This window comes from Danio rerio, chromosome 16 (assembly GCF_052040795.2).
Source record: "Danio rerio strain M-AB ecotype USA chromosome 16, GRCz13ab, whole genome shotgun sequence".
NCBI classification, from domain to species: Eukaryota; Metazoa; Chordata; class Actinopteri; order Cypriniformes; family Danionidae; genus Danio; species Danio rerio.
In genome coordinates, this window is record NC_141036.1 from 33,379,574 (window position 1) to 33,398,209 (window position 18,636).

General features: G+C 36.5%; 1 protein-coding gene and 1 long non-coding RNA gene across 53 annotated transcripts in view; both read right to left on the minus strand.

Annotated features, from left to right (window-relative positions):
* Positions 1–18,636, minus strand: part of mef2d (myocyte enhancer factor 2d) — a 122,718-nt gene that overhangs the window by 45,969 nt on the left and 58,113 nt on the right. For 21 of the 51 annotated variants that reach the window (XM_087285140.1, XM_087285129.1, XM_087285116.1 and 18 more), the window contains 2 exons: positions 18,229–18,432; positions 2,675–2,812 (listed from right to left, as the gene is read on the minus strand). In XM_087285140.1, the coding sequence (XP_087141266.1) occupies positions 2,675–2,812; positions 18,229–18,432 (342 nt within the window). Of the gene's footprint in view, positions 1–2,674; positions 3,037–18,228; positions 18,433–18,636 lie in introns of all 51 variants that reach the window. The other 30 variants (XM_087285142.1, XM_087285131.1, XM_087285118.1 and 27 more) reach the window with 2 other exon arrangements.
* Positions 7,689–15,672, minus strand: LOC147840319 (uncharacterized). 2 transcript variants are annotated; one of them, XR_015511527.1, is made up of 3 exons: positions 13,596–15,672; positions 11,673–12,799; positions 7,689–11,597 (listed from the first exon to the last, which is right to left on the minus strand). It is a non-coding gene; the product is annotated as an uncharacterized LOC147840319 (long non-coding RNA). The 2 variants fall into 2 exon arrangements; XR_015511526.1 differs by having other exon boundaries at positions 13,572–14,118.

Genomic DNA, 18,636 nt, shown 5'->3' on the forward strand with positions numbered 1-18,636 from the left:
CAAATATCAACTTCGATATAAGCGGCCCTGGGAGTAAGTAAGCATTTGCCTATTTACTACTTCCATCAACTGAATGCGTCCAAGCTGAATAAAGGTAAATTGCTTTTATAATAAAATAATATAAAATATATTGTCATTCCCAAACTTTTAAATAATGTTTTTGCATTATTAACTATATATATGAAACCCTAATAAGAAATTTTTGTTTTTATACTTCGTTGACACAGAAACAGCGTCAGAATAAAAAGTTTAGATTACAATTTAAAATTACTTTCAAGTACTTTATATTAAATATTTCTATTAAAATTAACAAAAATAGAGCAGGCATATTTCCTACTAACATTCCAGCTTTAAGCACTGAGGTTGCCATGACAGCCAAGTCAGACAGTTAGTGGTGAATATCTAAAAACTCATTACAAACTGATCATTTTCTGGCCTGTTAAGTAGAGCTTGTAGTACACATGCTGCTGGGTGTCCCCTGCGAGAGGGATTAAGGTTTTAGCTTTGCTTCCTCAGGCACTCATGCTGGGATTATATGGCAGAGAAAGAGAGAGGTGCTGGATGACTCTTTTTGTGCTCCAGCCCGTGAACGATACACTGGGAGGAGACCAGTGTGAATCTTCTTTAGGACTTGCGCTATATCTGATGTTGAGCTGCTTTTTTGTTCCAAAGTGAATGATGCCAAATTTATGAGCTTTAAAAGTTGTGTTGAACATGTTCAAGTGGAAACAGGGCACTGGTTACATCTGGTATTAAAGTGATAGTTCACCCTATATTGTAAATTCTGCCTTCATTTACTTGTTTCAAACTTTTGTGACCTCAGATTCTTTCTTCTGTTGGACAAAAACACCTACACATTTTAAACAAAGCTGGACAACAAAGATCAGTGGTTACAAATTTTTTAGCTTTCTTTAAAATATCTTCTTCAGTGTTCAACAGAATAAAGAAACTAAGGGTTTGGAACCACTTGAGGGTGAGTAAATAGTAGGTAAATTTAAATTTTTGGTTGAACTACCCCTTTAAGATAAATAAGGAACACAATCTCAAAGCAATTCATAACTTTTTGATTTAGTGGCTAATTTGCATACATTTTTATGATCTCATTAATACAATTTAATACAATTAGCTTATCCGTCAATGACGGTTGGGCTTAGGGGCGAGTTTGGGATGCTACACCACCTTTTTTGAACTCGCACAAATTCATACAAATTAGCCAATTAACTGACAAAACGTAAAATAGCTATGTTTCCTAGGGAGATCAGGCTGAAATAGGAGATTGAAGTAGTGTAATTTCACGTTTTGTCAGTTTATTGGCTAATTCACATGAATTTATTTGAGTTCAGTTGTGTGATTTTAAAAAGAACCCCAACCCCATCCCTTAACCCAACCGTCATTGGGGGATAAGCAAATCATACTAAATTATATAAATGAGACTGAATTCATACGAATTAGCCACTAAATCAGTTTTCTCATGAGATCAGGCTGAAATAGGAGATTGAAGTAGTGTAGCTATTTTACGTTTTGTCAGTTTATTGGCTAATTTGTATGAATTTATAGGAGTTCAGTTGAACAAAATGTCAGATTTTAAAAGATGCGTGGCACCCAACTGCACCCCTAAACCCATCTATCATTTGGGGATAAGCAAATCATGCTAAATTGTACGAATGAGATTGTAAGAATTCATACGAATTGGCCACTATATCAGTTTTCTCATGAGATCAGGCTGAAATAGGAGATTGAAGTAGTAGATTGCAGTAGGGATAGTAATTAGCAAATTTGTACAAAGTTTTCTCTCTTTCTTTTTCCATCTCTGTCACACACTTTTATTGAGCATTTGTTTTAAATTGTAATTTATTTTTGTTACTTGTCAAAATATATATTTATTTTACATAGAAATGTGCAGCATTTGAGAAGTAATAAAGGGCCACTTGTTCATTTATAAATTCTCAACTCATTTTGTTTGGGAAAACTTGTGAAATCAGAATTGTAAATAGTAACGAATTGTGAGCTGAGTGCTCACTACATCTTAAAGCTAACATCTGAATTTTACGTTGACCACTTGTGACAAAGTCAAAAATGTTGTAAGAGAGCATATGTTGGGAAAAACTTTTGTATTCTTCTCCCAAGCAAGTTTTATCCAGTTCGATAACATTACAGTGGAAGAAGAACACTAGTTCCTATGCTATGATTAAGTTGAATCCTGTTCGCCACGTAAATTGTATCAAACTCTGGCCCACGACACACAGTGTTAGCGAGCAGCACGTTCTTGTTTCTATACCTCTAGAGAGGAGATTCCTCATGCATTAAGCATTCTTGACAGTGTCTTAATGAAAATCATCTTCGCCGACGCCTGAAACGGGACCTGTATGACTCAGAAGTCTATTCCTGGCTAACGCGATACAAGCATCAGTCATCACAGAAAACGCAAAACAACAGCACGCAGAATCAAGACAGCTATAAATCACAAGCTCGTTTGGCAAAAGTGGATTGTGAGGGATCTCAGGCTCCGACTGCCCTCTTCCTGCCCAAGCACACACATTCAGAGGGGGTTGAGGGGTGGGGATGGGGTGAGAAATGGGTGCGAGGTGCTCTGTGAGTTGGTTTGCCGGGCCGGCAGCAGGCTGTGTGAGTTGGTTGCTGGGCCGAGAGCAGGCCTCTTCACACGGGTACTCACTGAAAGCCTATAGCTCTGCATCATTTTATCAAACTCCTCGTCTATCTTTTTGTACTTCTCCTCTGTGCGAGGTGTGAGGGAGAACGGCTCCTCGGGGTCCGGGCTCTCCGAATCACGGTGCTCTTTCTTGTTCAGAGCCTTGGTTTATTTCCGAGGAGCGAAGAGAGACAGAAGGAAAGAAAGAGAAGGACGGAGGTTAGAACGGCAAGGTGAAGAAAAATACTCACTCCGTAGCGTTTGAAGAGGATATCCAGCTCCTCGCTCTTCCGGTATTTGTCCTCCTGTAATGGACTTTGGTCAATCGAATCGTCTCCGTCTGGCTCCGGACTGTTGCAACCGTTAAAGCCTTTCTTTCTCAACGTCTTAAAGCAATCGGAGCAGGAAAAGAAAAGGAGCACATTTCACACTTAGAAACACAAACGTCAATCAGAGAGAAAAGCAGCATTGATTTATGAAACCAGTAGAGTAATGTGTGACACACTGTACATCGGCTAAATCTTTCATGAGGGTTTGAAGGGGCTAAATTCGATTTTACACCATGACATGGAAAATGATGAAACTTGCAGAGCACACAGACAACCATGGAATAGAAAAAAGTTGAAAAGAGAGAAACTCAATTTATCGGTTTCAGCCTGGAAACAGCGCAAGTCTTTTTTTGAGGAGATTTTGCAAAACAAGATTTTCTCTAAGTAGCTTTGATGGGGGTATCAAGGCTGAATGAGAAAAAAACTGCTTTAAGCTCTGCTTCTCATAGAGGTCACAGTGACATAAAAGATGTGCAAAGGAAATGAAGCATAAAATAAACTGACCGCGTGTTATTCAGCTCAACACTGCTAATTGGATAATTAACACTTGTACTGCAATTATGCATTTTTATACATTTTTATATACACTACAGGTCTAAAGTTTGGGGTTGGTAAGATTCTCTTAATTGCTCTTTAATCTAAAATTATAAAACACATTAAAAATAATATAACTGTGATTTTAAAATAACTGTTTTTATTATATTATAACCCTTAGGTAGGGCTGTGTGATTCATCGAAAAGTAAGTGGCATTCAGAACCTATAATCGATCAAATTTATCTAGATCAGTTTTTTCAATTACTTTCCCTACCTCTTCACGTGACCCCACTCTGTTAAGTCTGATTTATACTTCTTTTCATAATTAAAAAGTGATTGTTGTTTTAGGCAATGTGTGTTTTAATTTTAGTTGTTCAACACCGATGCTCATTAAATAATTATAGATAGAGGATAGTGTGCGTTTCCCTCAATTATTTTAAAATTCAGTAATGCACCTTTCATTCAAAAATCTGTCACTTGAAATATGTGAGCATATTATATTATATTATTCAAGATTTTGATTTTAGGCTAAATCAGCCAGCTCTAACCATAGCATACTTCCTAAAACTCCTGTGACGGCAAAAGTGAATTTTCAGCAGCCATTTTTCCAGCCTTTAGTGTCACCTGATTCTTCAGAAATAATTCTAAAATCAAGACATGTTTTGATTATTGTCAACAAATGTTTCACATTGTGATCAACAGAAAGATTAGAATGACAGAATTTATCAATGAAAGTCATACTGCCAATTTTGATCAATACATTAAAATCTTGCCAAATAAAAGTATTCATTTCTTTAAAACAAACACTCCCCAAAATAGAGATGCACGATTATTTAAAAAAAAATAAAAAAATAATCGACCCTTCTTCTTAATTCTTAACCCAGCATCCCTACGATTCAGCCAATTACATTTTGAAGTTTAGGAGAGAAGTGTAAAGGTGGTTGCAAAAGTCTTTACATGGTTTTATTTATCTTGCCCAGCAAGATGGACAGCTCCAAATGGTGTTGAAAGAGTCGCATACAATTTTTATAAGGTATAATTCACCCAAAAATGTATTTTCTGTCTTCATCTAATGATGTTTTTGCGGCTGAATGAGTGCACTCGGCAGAGAAAGTGAAACCAAAACCTGGCACTTCATTTAAATAATCATATTGCATTTTAGAGTATGTTAGTTATGATTACAACAAGCATTTGATATGTTTTTTCTTTCTTATCGAACACAGAGAGTTGTGTAATAGAATAAACGTGTATCAGTGTCAACTACTCTCTACTCTATATAATCTGGAATATAGTGCAGGAGAGAATCTGACAATGACAAATGTCTCATTTTAAAAGTAGTCTGATAATGTTGTCAGTAACAGATTGCAAGCATACGTCTCAAACACAATAATTCAACTTCAGAATAATGAATAGTTGTATTTTGATGCAATCACTTTACTGTACATTAATGACCAGGGCATTTAAAGTCTGTTCAATTCCACCATCCCAAGTCTATACAACATTTAGCATTTTAACCAACAGTAGACTTAACACATAGGCCTAATATTATTGTTGTTTAATGTTTGGGAAATAACAATAATATTAGCCTACTCATATTAACCTTTATTTTACATCTACAGAATTGTGAGAAAATCGCTATCTTGATTTTAAGCCAAAAAAAAGTGATTCTCATTTTAGCCAGAATTGTGCAGCCTTACCCCAAAACATCTGAACTGTAGTGTATACACAGATAATGTAAAACAATGATGATGTTAACATTGCATATTATTACAGTAATACATGCAGTAACTAAAACGTGATTTTGCATAAACTAGCTCTTTTAACATCAGACATACTTGCATTCATTTTCTACCAAGCAAAATTCTAAGTTTAATCACTCAAAGAAGTTATAAATACACCTCAAAACCCTGCACAATTTGAGGCTGTTCTGGGGTCACAAAGTCAAGCAATATCAATTAGCCCTAGCAACTCATAATTTATCATTAAAATGATGCTTTGGTGAATGATAATAAAAAACAAACATTGCAAGCACTTGATCAAGCTCAATCGTTCATACATAACGCTCTCTCTCACACACACACACACACACACACACACACACACACACACACACACACACACACACACACACACACACACACACACACACACACACACACACACACACTCAGTGAGGAGCGGGTCAGCTGATCAGCTTGTCTCTGAGTCGGCTCCATCTGTTCACCTGTCCCTGTATTTCTCTCCCTGCTGTCTCTCCTTTACGGGGCGGGTGCATGTTTGTGTTGCCAAGGGAAGATTCCCCTGCAGAGCTTCGCCATCTCTGACTGGCTAACCTCGTTCAGTAGCTCCTCCCCCTGCAGCCGCCTTCTTCCCTCCCCCTCCCCGAACGTCCTGCTCTTCCTGGCTTTACATGATTTCATCCGTGTTACCCCCGACCTTAACATTCTTCTTCTCTCGTCACATTTCCACCCATTCATTGCGCTTCTTGATGGTTTTCACACTACGTCTTTGTGTCTCTTCTCTAATCCAGTAATGCTCTCATTCTTCCACGACTTACCGAGCTGACTCATTTCTGTCCTCTATTCCTCTCCGCTCTACATCCTATGCTGTCTTTTCAAACTCCCACTTCCTATGTGGGAGTTTGAAAGTCTAAAGTCACCATGAAATACGATTTTTTACATTTCTTCGGAATACTGCATTATTATTATTATTATTATAAATGTATTATTAAGTTTATAATGTGCCCTGTTCAATCTATTTCCCTTACTTTTCTAGGACCCCCCTTGGCTTGAGGACAGGATAACTGTCACTCACAAGAGACCAACCAATAGCAAAATGGACTAAATTAAGTGCCAATTCTTACTTTTTTTTGTCTTGTCTGAAAAACTGTTTGATATACACTGAAAATAAAACAAGAAACTTGTTGCAAACAATTTCTGTGTTGAACTTTAACAAACAAAGATAGTAATGTTAAACTTATCTTGTTTGTTTAAATTTAACCAAAATAAATTGCTTACAACCGCTTAAAAAATGTAGTAAAATAATAAATCATCTCTGACTCATTTTTTTCAGAGTACTTGTATATTTGTCACAATAAGGAAGAAATTACATTGAAATGTACAAATGTGCAATAAAAACACAAATTATCTCTTTTTTTAATATTTTGAGAATTCATTAAAAACAAAAAGTTGTCAAAAATACTGGTTAGCCCAAGATGTTTTGGTAAATCGTGATAAAACTGTTGTGCTTATGATTTTCAGGTGGACCGGTAATTTCATGGTTTTATCACCAGTAATCTTTTTGTAATATTAAGATTCAATTTCAGATTCAGATTGATATTAATCTGTGAATCAAAGAAAATAAACAACTTTTTTAAACTTTTGTACTTTTCATGTTTACAAATGCTTTTTTCTGAAGATAATTTATACGTATTTAATAGGGATGTAATGATTTACAGTGAGCTGGTTGAAAATTGATTTAAATATCTGACGAGCAAACAGGAAGAAATGTTAAACAGAGGGGGCGCTGTTTACAGGCGCAAGCTCGCTTTACCTGCACATCAGGGGTGCGCAAAAGGTGAGGTGGCAAAGTAAAATGACAGCGGTGAAGTGCATCAGACAAAACACAAACTGTGTGCAAATCCTGCAAAAAGATGTTACCTAACAGAAGAACGAATATGATGCAAATAAACTATCACCACAGTGGAAAAACTACTGTCACGGACGTCTATATGCAATAAACACTATTAGTAAGCCAAACCATGTGGATCGAATGATTTGCATCAGTGTTTTCATAGCGAAAGTTTGAAGATGTTTTTCAGACTGAAAGAAAAAGTTGTTTTGCTACAGAACCAGCTATTAGATCATTTTTACCCTCTCCTTTTCAATTGAAAAATGTTCAAGATTATCTCTTCTTAAATGTACCACACTGATACTTATACTAATTAATTATGCAAGTGATACTATTTATTCACCTTCATAATCATGTTCAACTCCTGTCTCTATCATACTATATAATTAGCCACTTTATAATCAGATTTTTATGTCAGTGGCCAGTCCCCTGGAGCAGAGGGCCCAGTGACCACTTCTGTACACACTGCTCTCTAGTTTAGGAAGGGCATACCACTCCACAAGAACCATCTCAGTCTCCGGTAAAAGAGTTTTTTTTTTTTTTTCCAGCATTGTAAATGTGCAAAGACCTCAGCATATGCTACGAAACATAGATATGGTGATATTTCTTTTTAAAAATGTAAAATCCCAACATGGTCACAGTTTTAGTTTGTTTATAGTCTTCTTTATTTCTTTATTTATTTGTTTTTTTAAATAGCAAATTTATTATTTTGCAAAGAATGCGGCTAAATCCTGAATCATGAGATTCAGGTGAATTGTTACAACTCTAGTATTCAAGGCATAATAATTTTACTATAAATTATTGAATTATAGAATTTTTACATAAATTCATGGTCTTGGTGTTTGCTTGCGCATCACAAAAAATAAAAATAAAAACAGTAAATAAAAGTTAACATATGATTTATAATATTCATGATTTTTTGGAAAATTACAAGTATATTTTATTTTTTATTAAATACTTAAAAAAATGAAAATAAAATTCTCCCTACCTTTTCTAAACTGTGATTTTTTTGTGTATTATACTGAATCCATACAAGGGCTGCATGATACTGGCAAAATCTGATAATGCAATATATTTTTTCCTGCGATGCAAATTGCAATATGAATGCAGCTTGACAAGATAGATGGCTTAGCTCTATTGAATGGTTTTCTTGGGAGTTTAACAGTATTGATGTGCAAAAACCGAATAACTACAATGCAAAAAAAGCTTTGTTTTGTCTTGTTTATAATCCAAATATCAAAGCAAGATGGGTGAAAAGAAAGGGTTTTTCCTTAAAACAAGCTTAATCATCTGCCAGTGGGTTTATTAAAATGATCTTGTTTTTGCTTTGAAATGTAGATATTTGGACTAAAAACAAGACAACAATTCAAAGTAAAATTTTTTGTTTCCATAAATTATATACATTCTGTGATAATACGGTGATTAAATACAATTTTGTATCTACTGGACATCTATAATCACGACTCAACATTCCATCTCTTTGTGATGTGACTGTTGCGGATGCGCACATTGCGATATCGATGCTGGAACAATATATTGTGCAGCCCTAAACAAAATCAATCCAAAACCATGAAAACTGAACCCAAATCTGAAAATTAGCGCCGGTTTACAGCACTGCAAAATACCCATAACTCTCTCTCTGGAGTGTACAGAAGTGCGTGCTGATGTCCAACACAGGCAGAATGTAATGTCACCTTCCATTTGCAGTGTGTAAAGCGGCGAAGGCTGCAAGCCCCCGGCCATCCCTTGAGAGCACGCTTAAAGCCTCGGCTTCACCACAGCCTGCCAGCTTACAAACACGATAGCATCCAGATACACCCATCTGACAGATTAGTGGCCCATCTGAACCCTCCACTCCTCCTCATCCCCGAGTCCCTATTCCTTTAAAGGCAGCGTGTCTGCCATTATCAGACGAGTTGGACCATAACTCATACATGAGGCTAATGGAGTGATTTTAGCAGCTGATCTAGGATGATAGCCCACGGCTCAGCCCACTGTGGAGGCGGATCTGAGAATAAGCTGGAGTACATCATCTCAATATCGAAGAGGGCTTAGCTGATGTCCAGCACACACACACATTTCTCAACTCACAGACAGAGGTTAAGAGTTCAGTCATTTTATCTCGATAATATAACTGCAATGGTCACACTTAAAGGTGCCGCTGGTTTCACATGACAAAATGACTGGTTCTTGTATCAAATCAATAGTCAAATTGAATTTACATTCTTCCTGTAACGATGGACATGTGACATTGAATGCTCATAGACGTGGCCAAAATGCCAGGCTGATAATGGGCCAATGTAAAAATAGCAGGTTTTTCTTAAAGGGTTGGTTCACACACACACACACACAAAAAAGAAAATGTGTTTATAGTTTACTCACATATTCAACTTATTCCAAACCTCAATTGGTTTTTTGAAAAAGCTGATATTTTTAAGACTGTTGGTAACCAAACATTTGATGACACTCAACCACTGCTTCTACAGCAGTGATCCTCAACTACCAGCCTGTGGCCTGTGGATAAATTGGTACCGGGCCATACAAGAAATCATTAATTATTTCAGTTTTATTTATAATCTGAGTCCAAACTGTTTTGAAAAATTTTTATTTTGAAAAATGACTCCATTCTCTCACTTACAACTCGGTCACTTGAGCGCCCAAATTTAACCCACAGGCAGCAAAATGGGTAACACAAACAGTCGTCTTTGGAAAGTTTCTTTGTGAAGGGTAAAACTGCCCAGTAAAGGACCTGTGAACTGCCAAGGAATGGATCCGCAACCTATTCGTCAACAAATCAGGTGAATCCAACCTTGTCTGTGCAATAAGATCAACAACAGTTTGGGAACCACTATTCGCCAGTATTTTTATCCCTGCTATAAAAGTCAATATTGCAGTTAAATCTTTGGCTATCTTGGAAATATCATCTTTTTTTTTTTTTTTTTGTGAAACTCAAACAGGTTTGGAATTGGATCTTGAAGGTGAGTAAATGATTTCAATTTTAATTTGGGATAAATCATGCCTTTAACTGCATGTAAACAGATAAATGAAAAAAATTAAGCAGGTTAAAGAAAAGCTTAATATACCTGCCACTGTCTGTTATGTAAATTAAAAGAAATAACCACTCTGTGAGATTATGTTGTTAATTTGTTCTATAATTACAGTTTGCCTGAATAATTACTTGACTTTAATTAAGTACAACTTTTTAAATGAATTTACTTAATTGACTACATTTCATCGTTTTAGTTTAATTGGTTAATATTTAAAACAATATTTCTCTTTTTTAAATAAAGCACTGTTCATTAGCACATTAGTTCTTGCTGTGATCTCAAAGTCAGCATAAAGGATTTTTATTTTTGATTTTTACATGTGTTGGTATTATTGGGGGGAAAAATATTATTAACGTCCAGCTCAATATGGTAATCAACATTCATCATAGATTAAATGCTTTCTGTCATACCAAACAGGTTCAATACCAAAAAATAAAAATAAATAAAATTATGTCCCTGACAAGCTTTTCTTAGGAACTCTATCTGTCCATTCATCCATCTATCTATTTATCCATCCATCCATCCATCCAATGATAGGGATTAATTTGATGAATTACATCAGATAAAGTGTAATTACACAATTACATTTATTTTATTGATTGACAGTCTTGGTCAAATACACAGAAAAAAGGTTCATGAAATATCAAAACTTCTGTCATTATTGACTCACTTGTGTTCTTTTAAATCTGTATGCTTTTTATGGTACATTAATCCATTTAACTGCACCACTAAGAAAAAAAATTGGATTGCATTTGCTATCTAGATTTACTCCTAATGTTGCTAGTTAACATTCTCATTTAACATGTTTCCTTGTTTTCTTTTGCAATAAACCAAAATCAAGTGTAGTAGTGCAACAGGATTATGTTTAATTTTTTTTGTAAATCAACAATGTTGTGTGTGTAAGCCATTAACTAAATCAGTGATTCTTTATATGACTTTAACAGTAATTATTTAGAACAGTCAAAATATGGTCAACCATTTGGTAGAGCAGGCAGTTAAAGGGTTTAAAACAGAAACATTAATTAAATGCAGCTTACAGTTCAGCTTTTTATATTCTGATCCCCGACTGTTATTAAAAAAAATTAAATAACATGCATTGATATAACACCAAAAATTCATTCTCTATTCACAAAAAAAAAATCTATCACCTCCTAAATCTGCATTTCAAATGCATTTTTGAGAAACTTACGAAGTGTCATATGGCCTAATTTATGGGTGCTTTGAGATGCTTTTCTTGATTAATTGCATTGAAAAGAGCTGCCTAAAAAAACCTTATTATGACAGGTTTAGAGCAACACGTGGTAAGTAAGGTCACTCACGTGGGCGAGTAAGGCCCAATCCCAATTCTATATTTGTATCCCTACCCCTTCTTCTTAGCCCTTGAAACAGAGTGTGAAGGTGAAGGGCTTCAAATTTTACATCTACGGAAATGGGACAGCACTACAGCACCTGTGCACAGCATCATGTGTCATCACGATTACTTGCTTCATATGAGATCGATGATCACGACTGCTGTAGTTATTCCAAATGCATTATTTTTTTGGTATTTATCTTCAAATAATCACTGAAGGCATATATCATGTTATCATAACCATATAATGTGCCAATAAAATTGTAACTGTACTGTGAATTTACACCGTGGCCATATTCATCTACTGTATGTAAAGGCACAAAAACAACATTATTGTTATACCAGACAATGTAAAAAGTTAAATTCCAGCCACAAGACTTTTCTGACAGTGTCATCGTGTGACAGAATGTTAGAGGTTTTTATTTATTTATTTATTTTGGCATGACGGTAAAACACGATTGCCGTTATGAATGTATTAAAACATGTGTTTGGTTGTTGTAAAAATTCATAATAATGACAAAAATACTAATTTGTGCATCTCCTGACTTCCATGTGCAGCCATGCTGCCGCTGTAGATGGTGTCTTTTGGGAAATTTTTTTACTCTTTGGTTTCAAACATGGTCCTGAAAAAGATTGGTTTCAAGGGCTATCTAGCCCTTCCCCTCAGCTCTACACCTTTAAGCTAAAGACAATTGGGACACCCCTACCCCTTCACGTGAATGCACAAAACGATGGGTAGGGGTAATGGGGAAGGTCTAAGGGGTAGAAATGGGCCTAAATGATCATCAGAATTCTTATTTTTGAGTGAACCTTCTCTGTAAAGTTATAAATTTAGTTTTTGAAGCTGAAAAGTGATTAGATTTTGATGAAATTGTGTTATATTTTTCATCAGAACCCTCAGCATAAATGAATCGCATCAATAATTGATTAAAAAACTGTTTGTATTTTTTATTTATTTGATGTTCTTGACGTCCCCACGGCCTCTTGATCTGAGCTAGCTTATGAAAAAGGGCAAAGCCTTGTGCTTTTCTTCTCACCACCTCCTTTCAATCCCAAATGATATCTACAGGATCTTCATCCTTAAACACCCACTCTTCATCTCTCCGTCTCTTTCGTTCTCCCCTCCCTCTCTCTGTGTCTCTTTCTCCCTCTCTCTCTGTCTCTCTCCTGATTGGGATCTGCAGTCAAGCAGATTAACAAGCTCTGGCAGAAGAAGCAGGCAGCCCCCATACAATCACACACACACACACACACACACTAGGCACGTGCAACACGAGGCAAGCGAAGAGATGAGAGCAAGAGAAAGAGAGATACAGCGAAAAGAGAAGAAGAGAGGCTGTGTGCGTACATATGCGTCTGTTCAGTCATGCATCAGTGTGAAAGCATGTCTGCCTGAATGCGCGCGCGTATGTGTGTGAGTGTGTGTGTGTGTGTGAGTGTGTGTACAGTGAGCTGTAGGGTGAATGAGGGTTTTTCTCTGGGTGAATGTAAGCAGTCATCGTTTTCTCACTTTGTTGAATTCTCTCTTCTTGGTCTCTGACAGTAAAATAACCTGATAGAACAGAAAAGATGTGTGTGTGTGTGTGTGTTTGTATTAAAAGGCCTTCTGAACGTTACTGGCCCCAAAGACATCTCTTATCAGGCCAAACGCTGGGAACTCAGCACCAGGTCTGCCTCTACTGTCACGCTGCTTCTCAATATTACATGAGACAGCCTTCAGCCTTTACACACACACACACACACACACACACACACACACACACACACACACACAAAGCCGCCCAGTCAGGCTTAAGCTGATGTGGCCCACAGCGGCCCAACGCCCTCACCACAGTACATGCACACACACAACACACACAACACACACACACGCACACACGCACACACGCGCACACACACACACACACACACACACACACACACACACACATACACATACACATACACATACACACACACACACACACACACACACACACACACACACACACACACACACACACACACACACACACACACACACACACACACACACACACACACACACACACACTTAAGAGATTTCTGCAGCTGCACCCAACAGGAAACATGCGCCTGTACCATTGGGGTCTTCTGCAGAAAACACACACATCAGTTTCTCACCATCAAACACTCAACGTCAAGCGTTCACTCTGTCTTGAGTGCATTTTAAACTGCACGGAAATGACCCTTTAATCTTGACAAACATAACAAAAAATGCTTCTTTTTTCTCTAAACACACACAAACATTTCAAGTTTCAAATGAATAGTTCACTCAAAATGGCACGTCCATCATTATTTAACCAACATCATGTTGTTTCAGCACATATGCTGTCATCTGGTTACTATTCATCCATAGTTTATAGTAGGCATGGGCCGGTATAAGAGTCTGACGATATGATAACCATGTATAAAAATATCACGGTTTCACAATATTGTGATGACTGCTCTAAAATATATATATTTAATCTTACACATACAAATATATAAATAATCTTACACATACCTTAGAAACGGTATTGCAGAAAATGTTGGCGGTTTTAAAACCTTGTCTTTTCCAAATAACGGTATACCTTGAAAACGATTATCGTCCCATGCCTAGTTTATAGTGACAAGTCGTTGAATCTGTTGAGTCCATATTTGAATGATCTGAAACACTCTTCTGCTATGGCTATTTGATAATGTTTGATAAGCTTTTATGTGATTAACAGATTCACATTTTGGTTGTTAAATGATCATCTGCCAATGATGAATAACCAAATATTTAATTGGTTAGTTAAACTCAAGAATGGAAATAGTCAAGTAATCTGAAATACCTTTTTTCAGCCCTGCTCCTGGCAAGGTCATGTTACAGTTTTGTAAGTAAAAGACAGAAATTTAGGTTATTCAATAGAAATGTTCGCTTCAAGCGAGCTGAACTTAAGAGAAGCAAAGAAACTAAATAATTTTTGATGTTTTTTTTTTTTTGCAACAGCTACCCTGAACTACCCTGATCCAGTTACTATGACCATTTATGTGAAGCTGCTTTGACACAATCTACATTGTAAAAGTGCTATGCAAATAAAGCTGAATTGAACTGAATTGAATTGAACAGCTGACTTCATAGTGACAAGTGCATAAATCAGAGTTGATGAGTATCAAAACAAAACAACAAAAAGTTGATGCGGGATTCTTTTGCTGAGGATTTATGATTAACTTTACTCATCTTTATTTACTGATAATTGTGCTATTTAGTTAAACTCAAGAAGCATTACAATTATCTGAAAAACTCGTCCACTCTTCTGTAATTAACTCAAAAACCCAAATTACCAGATAACTGAGTTAGTTATGCCAAGTTCAGACTGCATGATTTTAGCCCCGATTTTGACTCGCCAACAGGTTTTGAGAAATCACAGAAAAATGCCCAAAATCAAAGGCAAATCGGTGCTCGTTGACATAAGTAACAATCATACAGTGTGAACTATCAAAGACATGATGTGAGAGAATCGCTGACGAGTCTCCGACACCCGTTAGATATTCGGCATGCTTAATAGCTGTCTATGATTCAAAACATGCCGTGTGAAATGTGTTCTGACTGAAAATAACATTGATGATTACCTACAGCAAATGAGAGAGCTGCATCCATAGTGTGTGTATCTACAGGCCAGCAGGAGATTGGGGGAGAAGCTAAAAGAGCTTCTTTTCGCTCTATTTGGACCCAAGAAATCACCCGTATCTGTTTAACGTGTCATCTGAACCGGGTCAAAAAAGACAAAAAGTTGAGGAGAAATTGCTAATTCTCTTCAAAAGTCAGGTGAGCAAAAAAAGAGCATTTTCTACCGCACTAAAAGTTTCTTTGTCATTATGTAGTTAATAACTAAGGATATACTACGTGACCGTGTGCTGTTTCCATGTCACTTTTAGCGTATGTTTGTTTGGTTGTGTGATGTAGTTTGCGGGCCGTGACAAAGTTGTCAGCGATTCTTCATATTGTAAAGTCATGCAGTGTGAAACCCCCTGTTATTAATCCATCTTGCAGTATAAACACAGCAGTGATGACCCCACATAGTCATGTAGTGTGAAAACATCCAAGACGCGATCACTTAAGAAAAATCGGGCAGTCTGAATTCGGCATTAGTTAAACTCAACACACAGACCAGTCTATTTTGACAACAAATAATTCGTTTGAGTGCTTTCTTTGTAATGAACCACTTGATGCTACTCATTATAGGCAAAAAAAATGCTTGAAGATAAAAAAAATAACAGTACACAGGTGTGAAATAGCCATGAGGAAGTTTTAACAAAATATTATTTTATTTTGAGTGAACAATCCATTTATTTCAAGAAATATTCCAGTAACTTCCACTGCCGCCGTTCCTGCCATGTTAACATTACGAGCCCCAGAACAACAACATGCCACACACAAACACACACACACACACAGTCGCCATCTTGTGTTGGACGGTTTGGACGCCGGATGGGCACCGTGTGTGTGTTTGTGTGTAAGCCACTTTTTCCTCTCTGGCCAAAGGCAGGAGGTGGTAGAGGGTGCAGCTGTCCCTACCTCTCCTGTCCCACCATCGTCCAGGCAGCTCGCCAGCAGCGTATAGAGACCCACAGGCCTCTGAAACCACCCTTCATGCTCTCTAGACGGGCACACACACACTCTTTTACTCCCACACATGCACCATCTCCTTATGGGTGTGTGTTCAGCTATGCAAAATAGCTGTTTTTAACATTCCATTAGACTGTAAATTTAGCGTTTAGCCTTAACACGTAACAACATAGAAGAAATAAAAGCTTTAAACCTTTACATTAGATCGTAATGTTAGCGTTTAGCCTTGACACAGCAGCGAAGAAGAAATAAAGCTTTCTAACTCTACATTAGATCATAATGCTAGCATTTAGCCATAACATGCAACAATGCAGAATAAAAGCTTTACAACTTTACATTAGATCATAATGTTAGCTTTTAGCCTTAACACGCAACATCGCAAAAAAAATAAAAGCTTTATAACTTTATATTAGATCGTAGTGTTAGCGTTTAGCCTCAACACACAACAATGCAGAAGAAATAAAAGCTTTATAATGTTACATTAGATCGTCATGTTAGTTTAGCCCTAAAACACAACAGCGCAGAAGAAATAAAAGGTTAATAACGTTACATTAGATCATAATGTTAGCATTTAACCTTAACATGCAACAATGCAGAAGAAATAAGAGCTTTATAACGTTACATTAGATCGTAATGTTAGCATTTAGCCTTAATACGACAGCGAAGAAGAAATAAAGTTTTACAACTTTACATTAGATCAAAATGTTAGCGCTTAGCCTTAACAGACAACAGCGCAAAATAAATAAAAGCTTTACAACTTTACATTAGCTCGTAATGTTAGAGTTTAACCTTAACACGCAACAGTATGAATGAAACAAGTGTTTTAGAACATTACATTAGTCCGTAAACAATGTAAGTGTTAGCCTTAACCCACGACACAGCACCAAGGGAGGGGAAAAAAGATAACACTGGCTGACTACTACTTATAGGGGCCAATGGTCTTGTCAAACTGTTATGTCTATTGTGTTTACATGGCTTTCCATCTCATCTTACTCTTAAAATGTGTCGTTTATGGTTGCCGTCTTACGTTTATCCTTAACTCTGTTGCTTTCTCTGTGATTTGTTGATTCCTGGACTTCTCGCCATCAAACAACCACGCTTCTGTTTACTAGTCCATGAAGTGAACCCTTATATGGATTTTTTTTTTTTTTAAACGAAACATCATTAACTACAATTTCATTCTTTTGTAATCGATTAAATGATTCAGCCCTAGTCACATCGCAGGACTGGCCATGTTGAGGTTGTAATATAATTAATCATTGGCATGTATTTTTGAGACCTGTGACTGTGGATTTTAAAAGCTTTCAGTCATATGAAACTGTACATTTAGTAATTTTAATAACGAATCATTTTATTGAATTACTTTTATTTTCAAAATTCAATTACTGCACCTGAATACTCTAAGACTTGAGAATGATAAAAGGCTGTTTATTTCAATTGTAACTTTTCTTTATTGTATTTATCTATGCTTTTAATTTGTTTATTATATTTTATGCATTTATATTATATTTTAATTCTTCATTCATTAGTCACCTGGTAAAATTGTACTCAACTGTACTCAAATTGTACTGGTGAAATTGTACAACTTTTAGGTCAAATTAGCATGGTCTACTTCCATAGTAAGTGTTCGCTATGTAATGAAACAACGCATTTAGATTTAATTACAGTTTTAGACAAAGGTCAAAATAAATGAGGAAGAAACATTGTGAAAAAATAATAAATAAAGCTATCGCAATTACAGACATTCCAATTTGGACAAGTTTTTTCTCGGTGGATTTGAGAGTTAGCCGGAAAACAGTGGGTAATTTGTTCTGTGATTTTAACAAGGTTTCTGTAAGGGAAAAACACACAAATTTACCTGGCCTCCTCCTCAGGGAAAACTAGTTCCGACCAAATGGGGATATTGACTGAACTACTGCAACCAAATTAACACTGTTCACCAGACAGGAAAGAAGGAATGGAAGAAGAGAAGGAGCAAACAAATAAAGGATGAGCGAGACCAAAAGACAAACAAAACAATTTCCTGGCACCTGGAAGAGGAAGGGTTGATGGCGAGTTTGTATGTCTGCATTACCTCAATGATGTCTGCGTTGGTCCTGCTTTCGTGTGGCTCGTTGTACTCTGTGTATTTGAGGAGCACTTTGTCCATGTCAGTGCTGGCATACTGGAAGAGCTTGTTTGAGTGATTGAAAATAATGAGGGCAATCTCGCAGTCACACAACACACTGAGCTCGTAGGCTTTCTTCATCAGACCAAACTTCCGTTTAGTGAAGGTCACCTGTGGAGAAAAAGAGAGAAAATTCAACAGAGAGAAGACAGAGAGAAAAAGAAGATAAAGGATAACTAAATACTTCTTATGCGGTTTTGTTTCTCAGGTAAACCTATTAAACTTCAAGGACGTTTAGAAAAAAGAATGATTGTTCAAATATGTCTAATTAACATAAATGAAGATGTCAAAATTCTAAATTACATAAAAGAAACA